This window comes from Danio rerio, chromosome 9 (genome assembly GCF_049306965.1).
Source record: "Danio rerio strain Tuebingen ecotype United States chromosome 9, GRCz12tu, whole genome shotgun sequence".
In the NCBI taxonomy this organism is placed as follows: domain Eukaryota; kingdom Metazoa; phylum Chordata; class Actinopteri; order Cypriniformes; family Danionidae; genus Danio; species Danio rerio.
The window spans coordinates 10,906,263-10,931,318 of NC_133184.1; the positions used below are offsets into that span (position 1 = coordinate 10,906,263).

Consider the following 25,056-nt stretch of genomic DNA (forward strand, 5'->3'; position numbering starts at 1 on the left):
TTCTGTCCAGAGAGGTCAAGGTTTGATCCTCGATTGGTCTCACGCAAGTCAAGTGACACGATTTCGCAGGTCAGAGTTCACCAAGCTTGAACTTTGCACCGGAGCAACCTGCTAAACTTAAAGCATGACCTTGCGTTTCCGGTCTGACGCATTCATGTTTGTATGAATGGAGTCTATGAGGAGACAAGTCCAGTGTGACCGCAGCTTTTCACTGAATGATTTCACTCAAATGACATTTTCACTCAAACCTTCACAAATATAATTATTTTTCACTTATATTTAACAGCTTTCTATGCATATAAAATCCTTTTTGTAAATTTTATTTGATGGCACCAATATGGGGTACACATGAACGCTTCTTAGGGCTCTGCTGCAGACACTGTCCACCCATTTATGGATTCTTAAAAAAATATATAAACATATATATTACTACACAGAACATGAATTCATCTGCTTTATTAAATATACTTCTTCACCATGTGTTTAAGCCACATTTAGATAGTTTGCAGGACATTCCCATACATAATTATATTTACAAATGCACTGAAACATTCTACAGAAAAAAAGTTTAATTATTTTTTTTTTCTTTTTTGTGGACAGACTTGCATTCATACATTTTCTGAGGTACGATATAAAGTGCTGAAGTGAAAATTGTCCCAGTGTAACATTTTGTTACAAAAAAAAAAAAAAAAAAAAAAAAACGCATCATTTGGGGGATGTGAAGAATTTCTTTTTTCCGGGTTCATTTCTTGGTTTGCTTCTGAAAATAAAAGAATAAATAAAAGAATGGTTATGAAAACCTTTAGGATATATTAAGATTTGCGGTAACACTTTACAATAAGGTTCATTAGTTAATGCATTTACTTACATGAACTAATCATGAACAACACTTGTACAGCATTTATTAATCATAATTGAACATTTACTAATGCATTATTAACATTTAAGTCTGTGCTTGTTAACATTAGTTAATGCACCATGAGTTAACATGAACTAACAATGAACAGCTGTATTTTCATTACCTAACATTTACTAACATGAATAAAAACTGTAGTTAATGTATTGTTCATTGTTTGTTCATGTTAGTAAATGGATTAATTAACATTAACTAACGAACCTTATTGTAAAGTGTGACCAGATCTGCATTAGGAATAATAGCTTACGGGTTATTGAAAGTTCCACCAAAGTGCTTTATCCGACCCTTGATTGAGCCGCCGGATGTAGTTTTAGAGTATTTGCTCAGCTCAGGAGAGGTCAGAGGTTTGAATATCTTATCTAAAAGTACACAAATGATTTGAGGGGAAAAAGCAACATCGTAAAATACAATTAAACAAGACTGAGGTTATGTTTGATTATAACAGTCTTTAAAATGGCATTAAATATACAGTAAACAAGCAAGGAATTTAACCCTTACAGTATATATTCAGTTTAACTCATCAAATGTTGGATATAGATGCATGTACCTCTGCTAGTGCTTGGACAGACACTAGCGATGTTGGTCTCGATCACAGGAGGGTTGACTGGATCATTTTCCTCAGCAAGAAAACCTTCCCAGAAATCTGAGGGGAAGGACAGTAAGCGAGCTACTACCTGTTTAAAGAAGACAGTCAAATCACCTTTGTTGTTATAATGCTTTAACTTGGTTATTACAATTAACTGAAACTAAAGTCATTGTTATTAATATACATGTTAACTGAAGAGAAAGTGCTTTATTTCAGCTAGTTTCTAATAAAATATAACTGGCTTTCAATTTAAATCCATCAATTTGGATTTAATACATTGAAACACCAACTAATTTGGTTGCTCGACTGATATGGAAGACTAATAGTAGCTATGTGGATATAAGGAGACATCTTGTGTTTTCTTCTGGTCACAGAGTTGAAGAATAGCTCCATTTACATCTGCCTTATAATTTCGAGATGACAAAATGTGAAGTTCTACGGTGAGCTGTAAATATCATTCAGACGTAATTATGCATTTCTTTGGCAACACTATCAACTTTAAATGAAATGAATCAGGGCGGTCAGGTAGTTTAGTGCTTGTGCGGGTTTATGTCAAAGAAAATTCACTCATTGGAAGTTGTAATTACAAATTGTAAGAGGATGTGAATCACTAGTTGGAATTACTGTAATTACAAGACAATGTGAATGCAGCTGAATGTTCAACTTTCATCACTGCCCCAGTCAGCAAATCAACTCATTACATTCCATTCAGTTAAAGTTTTGTTCTTATGCACTACTGTCAGGATCATTACATCCATAATATTTCTGAATATCCTTTCAAATTAAAAGCATGCACAGTAAAATAAACATTTTCGTAAACATATTTTCAGCACATTGGTTACATTTTAAAGCCCTTATTATGCATTAAAAGGTCATATTTTGGTTTTGGGGGTCTCCAACAACAGGCTGATAAGCATGCAAGGTCAAAAAAACACATTCATTGTCTAATAATATGCATTTATTTTTACCTAATTATCCGAACGACTCCCATATGATTCATTTAGTAATTCATTTGTTCACAAACCCCTCCTTTCCAATATGCTAATCTGCGCTAATTGGTCTGCTGACCCAGTCTGTTATGATTGGTTGACTGTATTCAGCACGAAACAGAGAGAAACGCCCACCACAACTTATTGTTGAAGTAGCCAGAGTGCAGAGTATATGTGTGAGCCCAATGCAGGAGTGCATTAAAGCAATGCAGTTTAACACTAGCATATTGCTCTAGTCTTAACCATAATTTGAAACAACAACACACATTCAGTATTAATTCACACAGTGGCAAAAGCTGAACTATTTTGAAACTTGACTGCTGCACGCGTGTCGAAACAGCTGATGGTGGCCATAGCAATAACAAACGGCAGAGGATCACCAGCTCACAAACACATTGACATCTGTAAAGTAAGTAAAGGTTTATTTACTTACTTTAGTTTAGTTTATTTCATTTACTTTTACTTATTTACTTATGGGTTTGTATTCAGTCAGCATATCTCTAAATACATTACAGATATGCTGACTGAATACAAACTCAACAGATCACTCAGATCTTTAGGATCATATAAACTAGAAGTTCCAAGAGTTCAGTCAAAGCAGGGTGAATCAGCTTTCAGCCACTATGCCCCTCGCCGCTGGAGTCAGCTTCCAGAAATGATCAGATGTTCTCCAACATTAGGCACATTCAAATCAAGACTGAAAACACATCTGTTTAGCTGTGCCTTAACTGAATGAGCACTGTGCTACGTCCGACAGATTGCACTATTATGTTTTTCTCTTCTTCTTTATTCTTTTATATCACATTTTACCTGTTTTGTGTTTTTTTTACTCATTTTTAATGTTTTTTTATTTTTATTTTACTTGTTTCTTTTATACTTGTTTATGTAAAGCACTTTGAATTGCCACTGTGTATGAAATGTGCTATATAAATAAACTTGCCTTGCCTTGCCTATTTATAAAGCGCCTTTCCCAGACATTGAGTCACAAAGTGCTTTACAATAAGATAAAACAACTAAAAGAACCCATGACAATAAAAGAAAACATATTAAAACATATTAAAATTCATTAAAAATCCAAATACAGAAACACTAATGCTGTTTAATAAAAGCTAGACCAAAAAGGTGTGCCTTTAAATGCTTTTTAAAAAGTTCAACTGATCCCAGATTTCTCATTGCTATCAGGAGAGAGTTCCAGAGCCATAGGGCCACCACATAGAAGGCCCGGTCACCTTTAGTCTTAAGACAAATTCTGGGAATAGCTAACAGGGTTTGCCAGAAGACCTCAGAGACCGGCTACATGAGTAATTGCCTAATAGATCTTGAATATACAGGGGTGCTTGACCATGCAGAGCTCTTAAAATTTACTCTAAAACTGATAGGAAGCCAGTGAAGTCCCTTAAGCATTGGAGTAATGTTTGACCTCCTACTGGTGTTGGTTAAAAGCCTCGCTGCTGCATTCTGCACAACTTTCCAATTGCTCCTTAGAGGATTTGTTCAGACAAGTGAACAGAACATTACAATAATCCAATAGAGAAGAGATAAAGGCATGAAAAAGCATCTCCATCTTTTTCTTTGACACAAAATCTCTGATTTTTGCAATGTTTCTCAGGGGAAAAAAAGCCTGTACGAACAACAGACTTAACATGACTATTAAAATACAGAGCTCGATCAAAGGTGACAACAACATTTCTAATATCATTGCAATTTGAAGATGACAAACCACCAAAAAAACCTGCCTGATCATCGGGGTGATGCTATATGGAGCAAAAATTAACATTTCTGTTTTATCAGGGTTCAGTTGGAGAAAATTGTCTGCCATCCATTTGTTAATGGAGACTAAATAATCCTGCAAGAGAGACAGTTTGTCCAGCCCAGGGGTCACCAATCCTGGTCCTGGAGGCCCGGTGTCCCTGAAGGGTTTAGCTCCAACTTGCCTCAACACCTGCCTGGATGTTTCAAGTATACCAAGTAAGAGCTTAATTAACTTGTTCAGGTGTGTTTGATTAGGTTTGGAGCAAAAATCTGCAGGACACCTGCCCTCCAGGAACAAGTTTGGTGACCCCTGGTCTAGCCAGTCAGGGTTAAAATATAATTGTACATCATCTGCATAGCAGTGGTAAGATATAACTTTAAAACTACTAAAAATCTTGCTGAGAGGGAGCATATATAAATTAAAAAGAAGAGGGCCTAGGACAGAACCTTAAGGCACACCACAGGACAGAGGAACAGAGTCTGACATATGAGTTCCTATGGACACAGAAAAAACTCCTGTCAGCAAGATATCAAGGCAACCATTTTTTAAATCACATTTACCAACGAATCCCCCATTGCAGGGTAGAATATTGCATTAATCACCAGAACTTTCTCTCATTAATGTTCACTCATCTTCAGTCATGATCAATCCCTCACACACCTGCCCTTTGCTAGCATTTGAAAGGAAAGGCACATTCATGTTTTACCGGATCTGGTACTTCATATTTGGTATTGTTTTATGTCAATGTCGATGTCGATTCTCCTTCAGCTTAGTCCTTTTATTCATCCGTGACAGCGGAATGAACCACCAACTTATTTAGCATATGATTTTACACAGCGGATGCACTTTCAGCTGCAACCCAGAACTGGGAAACACATTTACACACATGCACTGTGCCTAATTTAGCTTCTTCAATTCACCTGTACCGCATGTCTTTGGACCGTGGGGGAAAATCGGACCACCCGGTGGAAACCTATGCGAACACAGGGAGAACATGCAAACTCCACACAGAAATGCCAACTGACCCAGCTAAGACTCCAACCAGCAATCTTCTTGCTGTGAATAGATAGAGCTAACCACGGAGCCACTTGAAACGCGGAGCATGGGACAACGCACTTAAACACATTAAGACTTTCCTTCCTTCAGGCACGCATGTAAAGAATCACCATCAAGTTTTCTTGCTACTCACTCTGGGTTGTGTGTTCGTGTCTCTCATAATGGTCATAGGAGAAGGTTCTGACATTGCGTGGCCAATGATTGTAGGTCCAAACACTCTAGATAAGTTATTCAGATCCATCTGACACAATGGACTCTGCATCACTCTAAAAAAACAGAAGCAAACAAGACAGCATGCTTTAAAATAAGCATAAAAAGAGCAGAACTGTCAACATACGTTTATTTTACCTCTGTAAATGCAGCATTAGGAAGGCCAGGGTGTCTCTGTTAGGCTGCGGCAGCTCTCTGATAGTCTTTAATAACGTTTCTACGCTCTTGTCTTCATCAGCCATCTCTGAGAGTGAAAAAATGACTTAGTTTGAGCCAGCCACTGTATCAGATTCAATTACGCTGCATCGCAAAGGCAATGAATCAGATATTATGGATGAATTAATCAGTTTAGCAACTTTTTTGACTTTCACAAGGCAGGTACAAAAACACCTGTAGCAGCGCTGCGTTATGAAGGACTTGCTCTCATTTACATGCTATACAGGCATTCCTGGCCAAGGAAATTAAACAATATGGCTCTCCCCATGACATCCAATCCAATTTATAATTTAAAAGGGAGGTACTTTACCCTGGAGTCATCCTGAATCTATGAGGGCTAAGAAAAAAAAAACTCCGTAATAATAGCAGAAGCACCCTGACTGCTCCTAAATCTGCCACTTACCCTCCATTCAGAGGCGATGACTGAAATTAAAACGCTGGAATAGACAAGCGCTGGTTTGGGAGATAACGTTCGACATTGATTGTTTCCGAGTCATCAGGGACTTGTCAACTATATCAGAAGTAATGGGAAATAACCATCCGCCCTAAATGAATGAGGGTAGCAAACGTCCTCACGCCTCCGGCATACACAAATGCCAGACGCCAGCTAAGGAAGCCACCCTCTGCAAAATTGCAACCATTTTGGATAATCTAGTCAGGCTGCTCGAGGAATACCAAATTTTGAAAGTCAAATTGAGGCTATTAATGTCAGGATAAGATTGGTCTCCTGATGGACTCGATGATGATTCAGGGGAAAAAAAGTTTTTAGGGGGGTAAGGATAAGATGTTCAGGACAGACTGTGTTCAAATCAACTGTACCATAATTGGCAGTTTTTTTTCTTTTTGTTCTGAAAAGTTTGCATCCAGCATTGTAGTCAAGTCCTGCTCTTCTGAATTTGTGTGCAGGATAAAACCAAAGTCATGTTGGAACCTTGCCCAGTGCAACATTTGTGTAGGTAGTTTTACTATCTGGCTCAGTTAGCAAAGATATTTTTATCCATCCATCCATGTAAAAATGCATACTGTATATTGAGTCATTAGGTGCACAACGCAAGTAAGAATAGCAGTAGAAATGTGCACCTTAGTATTGTAGTAGGCTACAATATAAAACAAAATGATATATAAAGAAATAAATACCACATTTAGTGAAAATTACAATGAAGCCCTTCTTACATATACCCCTAAAATGAACATCTTCTCATTAAAGACTGTTTAGCCATTTTATATTTTCACTTTTTCACTATTTAATACTACTTTACTTGCGGCTGTGCACATAAAATTAACGACAGCATAGAAAACGAAAGTAAAACCAAATCCCAGACATTATTAGATTAAGGAAACCCCAGCTTGATGGGTATAAGGTGCAGGTCTCTGTGGGTCTGCAGAGCACGTGACACTGTGGGAGTGTTGACAGTTCCCGCGCACAATTATGAGAACAAGTATGAAAGAATATTCTTCCATTACTTAATTGATCACGAATGTTTGTTTATATTGGGTGGATACAAAAAAAAAAAAAAAAAAGTGTAACTAAATATAGTTGGGTGACTGTTAACATACAGTTGAAGTCAAAATTATTAGCCCTCCTGTTTATTTGTGTAGCCCCCCGTTCATGAGTTATTTTAATAACTCATTTCTAATTACTGATTTATTTATCTTTGTCATGATGAAAGTAAATAATATTTGACTAGATCATTTTCAAGACATTTCTATACAGCTTAAGGTGACATTTAAAGACTTAACAATGTTAATTAGGTTAACTAGGCAGGATAGGGAAATTAGGCAAGTTATTGTATAACGATGGTTTGTTCTGTAGACTACTGAAAAAAATATAGCTTAAAGGGGCTAATCATTTTGTCCTTAAAATGGTGTTTAAAAAAAAAGTTTTATTTTAGCTGAAATAAAACAAATATAAACTATGGAATATGAAAATATTTCATAGTTTATATAAAACCATGAAAATATAAAATATGAAATAAAAAAAATAAAAAGTTTCTCCAGAAGAAAAAAAATATTATCAGACATACTGTGACAATTTCCTTGCTTTGTTAAACATAATTTTGGAAATATTTAAAAAAAGAAATATTTTTTTTAATATTTCTGACTTCAGCTGTATCTGGGCGGCCTGTCCAAGTAAAGTCTATGTGTGGGAAGCACTGTGAAATGCTTATGGAATAGTTTTTTCATGGTTTGAATGTGAAAAAAAAAAAAATTATTTCATTTTATTCTCATATGTAAAAAAAAAAAAAAAATATATATATATATATTTATATATATATATATATATATATATATATATATATATATATATATATATATATATATATATATATATATATATATATATATATAGCAGTCAATTATTTTAATGCAAAATAAACTTTAGTAGGCTGTATGACATGGTGCTCGAATACAAGCTGTTTTTTTTTATTGTTCAGTAAGGTGCCTGAATTCATTTTTGGGAGGGGCCTACACAGTTTCTGCTACACCACTGCATATTAGTACCTAAAAAGTACAAAGGCATACCTATTGAACAACGCTTGTACCTTTATTTTTGAGTATGTTATGTGAAAAGAATCGGTACTGCAAAGAGTGGATTCAAACTTAAATCAAAAATTACCACCACACACCCCAAACTCGTGTTCATCACTCACATGTTCATTATAGAGCATCAATAAATATCCTCTGACAGTATTTTGCACATAGATTAAACAGACACAACAGCACAAAAAACTTACCAGAAGCTTCCATGAAGGTTCTGTGAAGCTTAAATGTGATGAGAGGCTCACTGAGTTTCCTCAGGAAGTCTTTGAGGAGCCCGCAGACAGCATGAACCTCATCTACTTTGTGAAGCATCAGTGGGCCTTTCCCGTAAAGATACTTCTCCCTCAGTTCCTTCACCTGCCGCTCTCCCCCTGGCACTCTGTAAATGCCTTTCTACACACACACACACACACACACAAACAGACACATCACCCATATGCACTTTCACTGAATGTTGTAATGTGCTGCAATAGGATAGAAAAGACTTAACTCCTTATTAACTCCAAATTAAGCTCAATTACACAGCACTGCCTTGCAAAAGCACTGTAATTATGCTTTCAGTTTGAGAAACTATCCTTGTGTTGGTGTATCATTTGGTAAAAAACACCTCTTCAAGTCCTCGTCTCTCAATTTCATGAACGCACTGAACAATGATAGAGGGAATCCTTGGACGTGTGGAAGGGGCAAAGCTCTCTAACGTCTCCTGTGAAGGAGAAACAGACACAAGCTTTTACCATTTCATTTTTTTTTACACAAGGATGTGTACATATGGAGGTTGACTACCTCATTGGGGTGTGATGAACCATGAGCATTAGGACAGCACCTCTCTGGACACAGGTGTTTACACTCAGGATGGCTCACCACTCGACAGTCTCGGCATTTTACAGCTAGCTTTCCAAACCGAATGCGTTTTCCACAGGGCATGCATGTTTCAGGGCGAATCACCTGAAACAAAATGTAAAACAATGAACTGTTATTGAAATCATTTATGATAGCTGTTTGAAAAGAGCATTGTTTTATTCTAACTAACAACTTTTCTTTCAAATGGTAACATTCAGAGTATTTTTTGACAAAATAACTTTGTCTAAAATAAAAATTATTATTATTATTAACATTATTTACTAAAATGTTGCATACATTCCTTACCATATTTGTTTTTGGGACAAAAGCAGCACTTGTGAAATTCATTTTGTGATATGGTTTCTATCATTTGATATAAATATGAGATCGATATCATACAGGGGCAAAAAAGATTTTTGTAAGCTATAACATAATCTACTCTCAGTGGCCACTTTATTAGAAACACCTTACTAGTATCTGGTTGGACCTCCTTTTGCTTTCAGAACTGCCTTAATCCTTCCATGGATTCAACAAGGTACTAGAAATATTCCTCAGAGATTTTGGTCCATATTGACATGATAGCATCACACTGTTGCTGCAGATTTGTCGGCTGCACATCCATGATGTAAATCTCCCATTCCACCACATCCCAAAGGTGCTCTATTGGATTGAGTTCTGTTGACTGTGGAGGCCATTTGAGTACAGTGAACTCATTGTCATGTTCAAAAAACCAGTCTGAGATGATTTACGCTTGATGACATGGTGCGTTTTCCTGCTGGAAGTAGCCATCAGAAGATGAGTACATTGTGATCATGAAGGCATGGACATGGTCAACAACAATACTCAGGCACTGTAGGCTGTGGCATTGACACGATGCTCAATTGGTACTAATAGGCCCAAAGTGTGCCAAGAAAATAGCCCCTACACCATTACACCACCACCACAACCAGACTGAACCGTTGATACAAGGCAGGGTGGATCCATGCTTTCATGTTGTTGACAGCAAAATCTGACCCTACCCTCTGAACGTTGCAGTAGAAATGGAGACTTATAAGACCAGGCAATATTTTTCCAATCTTCTATTGTCCAATTTTTGGTGAGACTGTGCGAATTGCAGCCTCAGTTCCCTGTTCTTAGCTGACATGAGGGGCACCTGGTGTAGTCTTCTGCTGTGTCAGCAGTTTCTGAAATACTTAGACCAGCCCGTCTGGCAAAAACAAACATGCCATATTCAAAGTCACTTAAATCCCAATTCCCCATTCTGATGCTTGGTTTGAACTGCAGCAGATCTTCTAGACCTGTGGTTCACCAAACTTGTTCCTGGAGGGCCGGTGTCCTGCAGATTTTAGCTCCAACCCTAATCAAACACACCTGAACAAGTTAATCAAGGTCCTACTAGGTATACTTGAAACATCCAGCCAGGTGTGTTGAGGCAAGTTAGAGCTAAACCCTGCAGGGACACCGGCCCTCCAGGATCGAGATTGGTGACCCCTGTTCTAGACCATATCTACATGCATGTAGTTGCTGCCATGTGATTGGCTGATTAGTAATTTGCTTTAACGAGTAGTTGGACAGGTGTACCTAAAGTGGCCGATAAGTATAGTATAATATAATATAATATAATATAATATAATATAATATAATATAATATAATATAATATAATATAATATAATATAATATAATATAATATAATATAATAACATAATATAATTTAATATAACATAATATAATTTAATATAACATAATATAATATAACATAATATAATATAACATAACATAATATAACATAACATAATATAACATAACATAATAACATAATATAATATAATATAATATAATAACATAATATAATTTAATATAATATAATATAATATAACATAACATAATATAACATAATATAACATAACATAATATAACATAACATAATATAACATAATATAACATAATATAATATAATATAATATAATATAATATAACAAAATATAATATAATATAACAAAATATAATATAATATAATATAACAAAATATAATATAATATAATATAACAAAATATAATATAATATAATATAATATAACAAAATATAATATAACAAAATATAATATGCAATAGAGAATTTCTATAGTTATATTGTAAATTAGGAACAGATTACGGTTTTTATTTTTAAAATTGAACATAACCCATAATTTATCATATTATCATATTTTGACAACTTAACCCCTTACCCTTCATCTCACTTATTTTTTCCATGGATTTTTATCTTAATATTTTACTTATTATTATATTTACTTAATATTTTTTTCTAAGCACAGAATTATATTTGCTGCAGTTTCCATTCACCACCAGTTTAGGTAAGGTACATTATATTATGCTACATTACATTGTATTTCAAAAAAAGTCCAATACACGTTTTGATTCATGACTCATAAAACAGATGTTAATGCCAGACATAAAAACCTCACAACACATTGAGAGGAGCAGAAGATCTTCCTACTGTTTTCTGCTGGAACACATGCTGCACAGTTTTCTCCACAGTGGGCGTGAGGTCCTGAAGGACGGCCGGCTCCACGGCGCTCACCTCCATTTCAACCATCGTCTCAGCCTGGATGACTTCACTGTGAGCCCACACAGATGTTTGTTCTGCACGCAGGACTCCGCTTAGTTTGGGAAGGTTAGATTGTGTCATCAAAAGTGGGGCCTCTAAGGCTTATTTACCAGCAACAGAGGAAAAATGTTCATTTCTGAGAGCTCTGGATGGATGTTCTGGAGCCTCCTGGGTTATGTCTATTACCATGTGAATCTGACTTCCAGTCTCTGGAGTACTGACAGACGCCTTCACAACCGTCGTCTCGATTTCCTAAGCACAAACACACAGACACACACACACACAAAAAAAAATTCATTTAAAGCCAATCATTCTTTCCGCAGGAATGCAATGCCCTTAGAGGACATTAACAATTGGTTATCTAACTTGTGTCCACGTTCCTGGCAACAAGGACAAATGTAGTTTCTCAAAGTGCCAAATTGCTTTGCTTCTCTCTCAGTGATCAGTGGCAGCTGAGAAGGAATGATAGGAGTCCCGTGGAGGGAGACACAGAGGACATGGTCCACTGCCGCTCTCATCTGAGCTGAATTTCAGTGGGTGTGGACAACACGGGGGACTGATGAAGGAACGAGTGGATGAGAAGTGACACTAGACTAACCTACAGAGGGAATATGATCCCTTAACTAATAGAAAGTAAGAAAAAAATAATGAAGGAGGTTGTACGTTACAGGAGACAAACCTCATGATTCGCTAACTGTGCTACAATTCCCAGTGATATCCAAGCCAAGAGAGGACGTTTGATTCTGAGGTAAATGACCAATTTAGAATCAATTAAGATTTTAAATATGGTGACTTTAAGGGTCTGTTCACAACTGGTCACTTCATGCATTTTCTCAAAATGCAAAGCTATCCGATTTGTGAAAATGGTTCCATTTACATTTGGCCACATAAATAAGTCTGCTTAACAGAAAAACAGCAATTGTTCTGTGCTAAATGCACATTTATTTGGGTACATCAACTTAAGCATCAAATAACTCATTCAATAACTCATTTTCACTTACTCTGATTCATTTAATTTCTATATACAGTTGAAGTCAGAATTATTAGCCCCCCTGTTTATTTTTCCCCCAATTTCTGTTTAACGGAGAGATTTCTTCAACACATTTATAAACACAAGTTTTAATAACTCATTTCTGATAACTGATTTATTTTATCTTTGCCATGATGACTAAATAATATTTGACTAGATATTTTTCAAGACACTTCTATACAGCTCAAAGTGACATTTAAAGGCTTAACTAGGTTAATTAGGTTAAGTAGACAGGTTAGGGTAAATAGGCAAGTTATTGTATAATGATGGTTTGTTCTGTCTTATCGAAAAAAAAAAATAGCTTAAAGGGGCTAACAGTTTTGACCTTCAATTTAAAAATCACAATTTAAAACTGCTTTTTTTCCACGCGAAATAAAACAAATAAGTCTCTCTAAAAGAAAAAAAAAACAGGAGTTCATATGCAAAAGCTGCTAAACGCCATTTACGCCAAAAATGAGCTAATGACATTGAGCAAATGCTTTAGGCATGTAGCACATGTTAAACAAGTATTTTTGCTTCAAATCACCTAAAACGCAGTGTCAGCACATTCAGAAATAACAGTTTGTATGCAAAAACCTCTAAACGCCACTTGTATTTAACAGCAAAAGCTGCTTTGTCCAGAGAACCAACTAGAAGCCGCATTTCGAATCATGTTTTTAATGAAGCAGCATGCTGATACGCCTGTTTTATTGTGATTCAGAATTAGATTTTAAAAGACGGAGTTTGATGAGTTGCATAAACCTGTCCGACTGACACTGAATGGCAAATGAAAATGTCCTTTACCTCAAAACTGTGCATTATAAGAAAAAGAAAACACTGTACAGTCGGAAGTGTAACTCTGTTTCCTGAAAGACAAAGTTAAGATGCTGTTCTTTTATCGTAAATGGATGCTGTGAGAATATACATGTATATAAATATATATACGTGTGTGTGTGTGTGTATGTATGTATATGTATATATATATATATATATATATATATATATATATATATATATATATATATATATATATATATATATATATATATATATATATATATATATAGCCCCCCTAAATTATTAGACAGCTTGTTTATTTTTTCCCCAATTTCTGTTTAAGGAAGAGAAGATTTTTTCAACACATTTCTTAACATAATAATTTTAATAACTCATTTCTAATAACTGATTTATTTTATTTTTACCATGATGTCTGTATATAATATTTTACTAGTATTTTAAAGACAGTTCTATACAGCTTAAAGTTACATTTAAAGGCTTAACTAGGTTAATTAAGTTAACTCAGGTTAGGGGAATTAGGCAAGTTATAATTTTGTCCCTAAAATGGTACATAAAAATTTTAAAACTGCTTTTATTCTAGCCGAAATAAAACAAATAAAACTTTCTCCAGAAGAAAAAATATTATCAGACATACTGTGAAAATGTCTTTGCTCTGTTAAATATCTTTTGGAAAATATTACCAAAAAAAAAAAAAAAAACGAAGGGGGCTAATAATTCTGACTTCAACTGTGTGTGTGTGTGTGTATATATATATATATATATATATATATATATATATATATATATATATATATATATATATATATATATATATATATATATATATATATATATATATATATATATATATATATATATATATGAATAACAGCAAGAGTGATTAATTAATGCTCTATTTATCGTTTCATTGTCATAAAGTAAATTTATTTACCTTGGCATTTCTTTATGCCGTTTTGCTTTAGGAACAGTTTTCCTAAGATGCTTAGCGCTACTGAAAGCGCGCCTTTAACCATTGGCAACTGACTCAGTGTTAGTGTGTGTGTGTTCGGAGTTCGCTCCCGTTTCAGTATACAGCAAACAACGTCAATTAACAGTTCATTTTCATTTTAAACAAAGTTTTCCAGTCGTCATTATTGCTGCTAAAAGAAAAGACAGAACAATGAAAAAGAGATCTTGAGTATGAGTATGGAGAGAAGGAAACAAATGACAGCTTCTAAAATGTGTCTGAGAGACATCCTACTTTGTCCAGTAGGCCTACCTTGTGTTTTATTTGCGAATGTAAGCTAATTTTTAAAATATAAATATAATTTTTAAATTATACAGCTATATAAAACGCACAAAAAAGCACAAGTGGATTTAGCTGGTTTTGACACAAAAGAAAATTAATCTATTAATTTTAATTAAATTAATTTTATACCTTCTTAAGAATAAAATGATTGTCTAAAGTGACATTTTTTGAAAAAAGTTATTTTATTTACTAGCCAATCACCTTATGATTACCTATAAAATGACACTGCTGAACCCAATCAGAGAAGCCTGATAGAAAATGCTTATTTACAAGAAAAGAGGTCTGATGGATTTAAAGGGTTTTGTATCTGAACTCTTCAAATATTATCAGACATACTGTGAAAAATCCCTCGTTAAACATCATTTAGGAAAAAATTAAAAAAACAAACAAATAAAATTCAAACATCATCACAAGCGCACAAGGCTCCACTATTAATGTCAATATAGGCTAAATGAAACATCTACTTTAGTTATACAGAATGTAAAAATATAAAATTATACATTACATACATTTAGTGGTTTTGTAAACTAAAGAAACACTATATTTTTCCATTATTCTTCTTCATTCAGAGGCAGTGCTGGTGCATGACACATCTCTGTTGTTAATGCTGCTATCAGATATTATTTTACAGTCTAATTTTATTGCTTAAGAATTAATGACTAGTTAAAATTAAATAGAAACTAAAAAAATAAAATAAAATAAAAACAAATTAAACATCCCAAGTGGCATCTGTAGTGTTGCTGTTGAGTTTGCATTAGCACTGTAAATCCTGTCATACAGCCTCTCATAGTTTTTTTTTTATTCTTTTTGGTGGTATAAAATGTATATATGCGGTTTCAACAACCAAATGCATTTTTCACTTGTCCAGTTTTTTTCTGGAATGTGTCCAAGTAAAATAATCTGCAAAAGGGGTAAGCAAAATAGACATATTGTCTAAGTGAAAACAAGTTTATGTTGCTTACTCAAATGCCAGATTATTTTGCAAGTTTAAAAAAAAAAAAAAAAAAAAAAAAAAAAAAAAAAATAATAATAATTTTGACTTAATATTCCTGAAAGCAAGGTCTTTTTTTTTTTGCTTTTGCTATTTAGTATTTTATTTTAGATGTTTAGACTAGAAAAAAAGACAAAAATATAAGGAAAGTGTTTTTTTCAAGTATATTTGTTTGAGCAATCATATTTATATCTGTCATCTGTCTTGGAAGAATTTCTCTACTCTTTTCAGAACCGGATAGGATCTAATCAGAAAAAAATAAAAAATAAAAATAAAATAAAACTCAAGTCACTTAATTCAGAAGTTACAAGTGATGCACAGTGATATCTAATATGTATCGTGGAGATCATGTTAAAACTTAAATATGTAATCTTTTATTAATAGAGCCCATTACACCGCTTTCTTTATTACCCATTAGTGGTTACAGTTGCCATGAAGGCTGCAATCAGTAGCCAGTACTGGGAAATAGTGATTTACCAGTAATAGAAAACATCTTCCCACCTTCTCCAGTGGTCTAGAAACCAGCAGATCTCCTGAACGCCCGCTGATTCTTCCCCGTTTTGGCACTGGCAGACTAACAACTGGGCCCAATGATGAACGCTGAAAACAAGCAACGATATCATGAGATGCACTAAAAACAAGCGTATATAATTACAACAGACACAATGGAATAACATAATTTTAGTAATCTAAAAAAGAAATGAAAAGATCAACTTTGGTGAGAAAATCTATTTGTATATGAATTCAGTGTATTATAAAGACATACATTTTCTTATTTCAAAGAGTGCTAATGCTGTGATGTAAAAATCCAAACCCCTTAGGAATTTAAGCAGGGATGAATTAAACCAATCAATTTACAAAACATTCCTGTTCACAAATAATTATGAAATGTTTCCATTTACACAAATATGGGAAGCAGCAGGACATTTATACATATTAACAATTCGTCATCTTAGAATTATAAGGTTCTATATAACATATTTGTCAAAATTAAGACATTCACATACTGTTTTCTTATTAAATGACAACTTACATTATGGGATGTTTTTTGTGAAGTTGTTTACATTTTAAGACTTTTTATTTAAAAGACAAATATAGTTTATCTACAAAGTCGAACTCTAGCCTGGCTCTATAAGGTTCTTTCTGTGAGCCAATCAGCATTTTAAATGCATGCACGAGGACCAATCAGGATCAGCTTTCTTTGTCATTTCGCCGGACTGCTCCACTGACAGCGGGAAAGACCAGAAATACAAAATCAGAGTCGGCTAAATAATGCTGCACCACACAAAATTGAGATGTGTGTTAATGTGATGATTTGGAAGCATTTTTTTGACATTGAGATGAAATGTTAAAATTTACATTGTTAAAAAGAAACGAATAATAAAAAATGTAATATATTAAATGTGAAATACTTTTATTTGCGTATATATAGACAGTGAAACATTTATTAAACTGATTTGCTCATAGTCTGTTTTCTTTTAAAGTCTTTAATTAATATCAAGCATTGAAGAACAAAAAAAATTAATTTCATTCATGGGGCATATAATTCAATAAATATAATATATAATTTTATCCAATATAAATATAATTGGATAAAATGAACACTGCACTGGACAAAATAATTCGCACAGCCCTGTATGCTTAATTTAAATAAGAAAACAATATTCATCTTAAATTATGAAAAAATATAGTATATATATATATATATATATATATATATATATATATATATATATATATATATATATATATATATACATATTGTATTTGTTGAGAAGTAATGCTTCAATAAATGATCTGCCAAACAGAACCTAACAATTTCAAGCGGAAAATGACTTTTCAGAATTAGAAGCTTCTATCTGCATTTACCATGTTTTTTTTTTACTCCAATTTGCAAATTTAAGAGAACTTTAATAATTTACACTTAGAGTACATTTAGGGTCTCTGTCATTTTAATCTATGAAAGAGAACACATACACAATATCTCAAAATAATTTACAATGCAGATAGAACCTTATAATTCTAAGGTTTTAATTTTTATTAAATGTTCAATAACTTATAAACAGCATATGATCAATCTTGTAGAATGGACCCACATAGTAAAATCTATCTTAATTTCTTACATTACAACCAGATATATACTGTGAAAAAAAGAAAAATATTATAAATTAGTCTAAAATAATACATGACAAATGTTTGTATTTAATTCCATTATATTCTTTTCCATATTACAGTTTTGTATATTTTTTTATTGTACATATGTACCTAAACTGTAAACTAATTTTTTTTTATCTAATAAAAAAAGCTGCCCTGATTTTTTTTGCTGAATCAAATTAACTTTTCTAGTAATCTCAACTTACATCAATAAAACAGACTAAAAGAATAAATTAAACTTTGTATAACATTCACAAATTATTTGAAATCACAAATTATTTGAAACCTGATTAACTTATTAAAGATGTTATAGTAACAAAACACTTGTCATATCCTTCTTTTTACATCTATATTTTTTAATTATTATTTTATAATTGAATTATTTTACTTAATTTAATATTTCCTTCATTATTTGTTTCCTTTACCTAATAAAATATTTTCACTTTTATTTGATCAGTTCAACGAAATTCTCCAAACGTTTCCACAGACCCTCCAACACTCCCTTGAGATCCCTTGAGAAAGCTGTTATCTAGAAAACAGGAATCACCTACTCTTCTCTCACGAGCTCTTGACTTGAGAGGCTTGACAAACGCAGTGCTGTCCAAGTCCTATAAATCACACCAGTGAAACAATTGCTACAACCAATTGATTTGAACTTGTCAGTGATTTTCATACACATGCACTTTCCCTGTGTGTCTAACAATTCTACATCATGAATAAAATCCGAAACCGAAAGTGATACTCCACCAAATCATCATCCGTTCTGTCATAACTAATGTCAGAGTGCGACAGAAAGGAGGATTCATCTATCACTGATAACCTAATGGAAAGACAAGGAAAAATTACATTAAAAACTGAGAAAAGCACCAGCAAAGTGAGGATTAAATGAAGAAATGATAGCCACAGTACCGTTTTCCTCTGTGTTGCGGGACACAGGTTCCTTTATGACTGAAGCTGGTCAGCATTGACCTCTGCTCATCATTCAGACAGGCATTTGACTTGCTGTCATGCACCAGTACATCACATATCAGCTGCATCTGCCGCTCCTGTCAGAGGAATTAATGAAAGACAGACACTTTAAGTATCATTAATAAATCCTCAAGCTCTTGTGTTTTATGAACTCTCTGTGCACATTAACACCTGGTCGCACACATTTATGAAGTCAGTAAAGCTCTTAGCATTGTGTTTCGCCAACAGGTTCATGCTCTGGCCATGTAATGATGTTGACCAAATGGTTAAGGTCTTAAAGGTACAGTACAAAAGCAAAAGGAGCACACTTAATTTACTAAATGTGAAAGAACTATACTTTTTGTATTTTATAAGATATATAAAGGTGTTCTAGCAATTCTTGTGCGAAAATTTCAAAATATTTCTTAAAAAGTATTTAAATTATAGTATTATTTTATGCTATCACTATAATAATTTTATGCTAAAATATAATAATATAATATAATATAACATAATATAAAATAATACAATATAATATTATATAACATAACATAATATAATATAATATAAAATAATATAATATAATATAATATAATATAATATAATATAATATAATATAATATAATATAATATAATATAATATAATATAATATAATATATGCATTAAATGTATTATATTTTGCAATCTTAAAGGTGCAGTTATAAAAACAGTTATTTTTAGATGGAGAAAATTTGTTATACAATATAAAGCATTTGCATAAAATGTATAATTATGTTTCATATTTACATAATTTATTAATATTAAAGAAAAAAATAATGATGCAAAACAGGCCACTAAAATACTGTGAAATAAAGAAATATATATATAAAAAATACAATCTAAAAACAAATACAAAACGTATATAAAAAGAAAAACAATCAAGGGAAAATAGACAAGACAAGATTGAATAAATAAATAAATACATAAATAAATAAACAAATAAATAAATAAATAAATAAATAATAAAAAAAAAAAAAAAAAACAATCACCAATCAATTGTGCATAATGAATAAAAAGGCATATAAATGTGACATTTAGCATTATATTAATTATGTGGAAAAATGCATGCAGTATCTTCAATTCCAAATAGTTTTATTTAAAAAACAATGTTTGCATTATATTTATATTGCAAAACATTTTTCAAATACTACATATTTAGCTACTTACACTTTAACTCACACTCTTCAGGTCATAAATGGCAATGCCAATTCAACATTAAAGTGAATGGGAAAAGCCACATCTTTCATTGATTATCAGTGTCACTTTGACATTAAAGACTGTTAAATAGCTGAGGAAAAGCATTATAACATTTAAAACCTTCTAAACTAATTAAACATTTATTCATTGTAACAATCAATAGTGTGGTTGACTATTGTCCCTTTTAAGAGTTCACACTTAGGCCCCGTTTACACTAGTGCGTTTTAGTTTGAAAACGCATAAGTTTTGCTACGGTTACGCCATCCGTCCACACTACGCCGGAGTTCTCGAGCGCCGAAAACGGAGAGGCCGTTTTCATTCTAAAACGCTGCTGCTCCGTCTCAGTGTGGATGGGGAAAGACGGAGACATCTGAAAACGGAGGCGGGGCTGCAAACGTTCGCCTATCTGATTGGGGCTTTTCCTCAATATTAAGTAGCCCACACACAGTTCAGTCTCGCATCCTCTTCTTGTAAGTTAAGACTTCGCAAGTTTGATCAAGGCTGCAGTCTCCCCCTTCTCAGTTTGATATGGAAAACATACCGAGGACACGCGTAAATCTTCAAAGGGAACAGTGTACTTTATAACTTCATTCACATCACCTTGGCTACGTTGTTTCACTTTCTCAACATTAAAATGTAAACATGATTTAAGGAACTGCCCCTTTTTTTAATATTAGAAAACTTAACAGACAGCAGAAATGTTGAGGCGTCGTGCTGCATATATGAGCGTCATCTTCACTGTGTGGATATTTATAACAAAACGGAGCCTATAACAACTGCCTCCTTTCAATTTCAGTGAAAATACGAAACAGCCTCTCTTTTGCTGAATATCAGTTTTAATAATCGATAATTATAAAAGTATAACATACAATAAGTTTATACATTGTAGGAAATAAAGGCAAGCGATCAGTCAATGTACCTGGATTAATCATTAACTTATCTTTGCGCTTAACCAAAACATGTTACCCGTGAACAAGTAACTTAATAGATTCCAATGACCAAAGTCAGGGAATTGGCCTATGTCGTTAGATAAAGACAACAACATGAATGAAATATCACGTTTAGCAAATATAGTGAGATTAGATCCAGCGGGAGATGCGTGATAAGCAGTCCGACAAGCAGAGCTCTCATCTGGGTAGAAATGCTGGAGTGCTTGCCGAGAGTGTGTGTGTGGTCACGTGATGTGCGTTTTCAGCGTTTTGGTGTGGGACGGAGAGCTGTTCAGAAACGCTGGGTAAAACGCGAGTGTGGACGCGGATCGTTTTCATTCTACAACGCCGTTTTAAAACTAAAACGCACTAGTGTAAACGGGGCCTTAGCTGATGATTGATTATAAGCTTGTTTGGCATGCTGTCCCAGAAGAGAGCCCTGAGCTCATAAGATCCTTAACCTTGGGGCTCTCTCCTGTTTGCAGGGCGATAGGGGAGTTTGAGCTCAGGTAGATCTTGGGAACTCCCTTTATTTAGAGCTGATGACAGATTATAAATTGCTATATAGAGATATACTGCTGGTTAAGAGCTCGACTATAGTGCTAATTTTAATTGATCAATTCACTTATGACACACGTTTTTGGACTGAGGGAGAACCCGGGGAAACCCACACGAGCACGGGGAGAACATGTAAACTCCGCACAGAAATGACAACTGGCCTGTAAAGGATTTGAACCAGTGCCATTCTTGCTGTGAGGCAACAGTGCTAACCACTGGGCCACGGTGCCACCCTATAAAAGGGAAAGGTGGGGGAGTAGTAATGGAATGGGGGATTCTTCGAGGCGAAGATAACTGATGTAAGAAACTCTGGTTTTTTATAGTAAGTTAGGAATTGTCTGATTGGTGAATCATGCGTTAGTAATGCAGGGCCAGCCGTGTTCAATCATAAGCATGTGCTCCTCTCGAAATTAGTTAAGGAATAAACTTCACTTATGGACATTTACAGCCCTGCATTATACAAAAATATGGCCTCTCTACACTACTGCACAAATGATGAGAACTATTGTCAGTGTCAATCATCAAGATCATGAAATGAACACATGAATAGATGTTTTCTCACGAACCAGACATTGATAGTCTGCCTCAGCTTTGTAGCGTTTCTTGATCTCCACATCCAGCTGGTTTCGAGCATGTTTGAGTTTGACCTCCAGAGCAGCTCGAGCTACATCAGACTTCACAAGCAGCTCCTTCTGTTTCTTCAGCTCCAGCTCTGCATGCAGCCATTTCTTCCTGGCGGCTTCAAAGTTTCTCACCACCTCAATAAATTCTTGAAGATAAGAGACAACTGGTGAGAATTCAATATGACAATATAGATCAAAGAACAGCTATCGACGCAGAACATGCATATTCTAAAAGCTGCAGTTGCTTAGAATTCTGGCACAAAGGTATAAAGCCATCACTGAAAGTTTCATGTTAAAATGTGGACATTTTGTCATAACACAAATGCTTTTAAAAATAATCACCTTCTCTTTTACTTCTTAAAATCACAGAGGTTGAATACAACGTATTCCTGGTTTTCAAAAGTACTGTTTAAACAAAACACCACTTTTTTAAGATGTCTAAATTACGCCTCATGTTACACTGAAATTGACTTGACTTCCCCACTTTTTGATATCCAAGTAAAAATAGTAGTAATTTTCATAAATGATATATTTTACTGGCCATTCATTCAGGTTGTTTCCCTTCAGCCTAAGACATTGGTAAAGGCAGACATATTATTGAAGTTCACAGCATTGGATTTATAATAAAGCAGATATGCAGTTCAGAGAAATGACTGATTTGCTGATGTTGATGGTTTGAGTCATATCTTGGCAAATACTTTTACAGTAAATTTTACAGCGTGTACATCAACTACATTGTTGGGAAAAGCTACTTTTGATAGTAGTGCATTACATTATTGAGTTACTCCAAGAAAAACGTATATAGTTGCCTAATTTATTGTGGTAAGTAATGCATAACTTTTTATTGCCTGGCTGAGGCTTTGAGACTTTTTTTTTCTTTTTTTTTTCTTTCTTTTTTAATAGAGGAGCTCTGCAATTAACAATGCTACAGTGTAACATATGTGTATATATATAATTATTTTGGAGCAGTAAACATGTCAGGCTAAATGATTAAAATGAATCATTGACTTTTGGTGTCTTCATAAGTTTCAAAAACACTGATTCCTTTACATTTTAAAATGGCATCTTTGGATGGAGATGCTGTTGTCCTAAAAAATGTAAATAAAAAAAATTGTACACATACCTTAGGAACAGTACTACAGAAAAGTTTGGTGGTTTCAAAACCTTGACTTATCCAAACCACGGTATACTTTGAAAACAGTAATCAACCTATGCCCATTACCTGGCTGAGGCTTGATCTCTTTCTTTCTCTTTTTAATAGAGGTGTTCTGCAATTAACAACACACTGTATAACCAACACCTGTATTTACATTTAAAAATACAAATAAAATATATTTTAGAATAATGTTATCTGAGAACTTCTTGACCCCAGAGATATACATGCCATATATACAGAGTATTGAAAGTTTAATCTGTTTACTACTTTTGTGCTATTTGTCTAAAGTAAAATCACGAGTCATAAGGACAATCCCCTTTTCCTTTTCGTTAATGCGTTCAAAGTAATAAACACTCTCCAATTTTGACTAGTTTAATTTTAATTCAGTAATTTATTTTTTTAAAAAGTCAATTATAATAAAAAGTTTGTTACATTTTCAAAAAGGTAACTCAAATATTATTACTTATTTTTGTGAAATAATGTGTTACTTTACTCGTTACTGAAATTAAAGTAAATTACTAAAAGTAAACTAAAAGTAAAGTATAGTACTAAAAAGTAATATAACATAACTTGCATTATTTTGTAATGTGCTACAGCACCGATTAACAACTTTATGATTTCCTTCTGTTCAAATATTATTAAGGCATATTAAACTGATCAAAAGTTAAAGTAAACATAGTTAAAATAATGTGTATTAGTGATGTAGATGATTAATTCATTATTTATTCATGATTACCTACATGATGATTATTTCTCTTCAACACACTTGAGGGATCGAAGTACAATATATCCCTGCATAAACAGCCTCCATGAATTATACATACATGCATAGCCTAAACACATGCATACATAGAAAGACATCAAACAGTTTTGTACAAGCAGATGTACATCTGTGCAACCTGTCAAGGGTTTATAAGTGGCAATCAAAAATGTAAATAAGCAGAGCATTGACCTATGGTATCTTACCGAGCTCAGAGTTAGAAGCTTCTTCAATAGCAAGCCTTTGCAAGCATAAGCTAAGCACTTCTCGCACAAACTGATCGCCCATGGTCGAGTCATCTGAAGATCCTTCCTTGACAAACTCAAAGCAGCCGCTTTAATTGTGTCACGTGACTGCAAGGTGGCGAGGCTGGCCCGGTAGAGCTCGGACAGCCTGCGGTGTATATGACGAGTGGAACGTATACATCAAACACTGCGGAGGGTCGTTGAAGCTATTACATCTTATGTCTTGACCTGGTTAAATACGTGTAAACGCGTTTATTGCGTGTTAACGCATTTTATTTTGACACATTGGAGATCCTATTGTTTTAGCGCCACCCGTTGGTGTGGCATTTTTAAATGGTTAAAAACACGAGGGTGAAGAGAAATGGCCGGGTGGAGCAGAAAGGTCAAGTAAAAAGAAAGCGCTTCACGAAGATGCAGTGGAAAAATTTCAAGTCTGTCCAGTGCTTTAGTAGGGTATATGCCGAAGCATGCTAATAGGACTTTTAATTTGCCAGTAACCTGGGTTAATCGTTTCCGGTAAACTGTACGCCAGTGCAAAACTGGCGCGTTTAAGGTCTGATATATATATATATATATATATATATATATATATATATATATATATATATATATATATATATATATATATATATACATATATATATATAT

General features: G+C 33.8%; 1 protein-coding gene and 1 long non-coding RNA gene across 8 annotated transcripts; one reads left to right on the forward strand and one right to left on the reverse strand.

The window, feature by feature from the left end:
* The first annotated feature begins 156 nt into the window (after positions 1–156).
* On the forward strand, positions 157–2,325 carry LOC141376075 (uncharacterized). The gene is made up of 2 exons (XR_012385184.1): positions 157–824; positions 1,139–2,325. It is a non-coding gene; the product is annotated as an uncharacterized lncRNA (long non-coding RNA).
* Positions 442–24,476, reverse strand: si:ch1073-416j23.1. Of its 7 annotated transcripts, none has more exons than XR_012385176.1 (16): positions 24,370–24,476; positions 22,191–22,393; positions 18,862–18,998; positions 18,700–18,772; positions 18,504–18,560; positions 16,300–16,398; positions 11,823–11,964; positions 11,602–11,747; positions 9,051–9,212; positions 8,875–8,970; positions 8,462–8,660; positions 5,649–5,754; positions 5,434–5,566; positions 1,464–1,559; positions 1,164–1,275; positions 442–760 (listed from the first exon to the last, which is right to left on the reverse strand). XR_012385176.1 is itself a non-coding variant. In XM_690285.10 (16 exons), exons 1-16 carry the CDS (start codon positions 24,449–24,451, stop codon positions 706–708), a joined length of 1,929 nt encoding a protein of 642 aa, XP_695377.9. In that variant the 5' UTR covers positions 24,452–24,476; the 3' UTR covers positions 442–705. The 7 variants fall into 7 exon arrangements, 1 of the variants encoding a protein (XP_695377.9); XR_012385180.1 differs by having other exon boundaries at positions 8,758–8,970; XR_012385178.1 differs by having other exon boundaries at positions 1,464–1,590; positions 8,758–8,970.
* Positions 24,477–25,056: the final 580 nt, after the last annotated feature.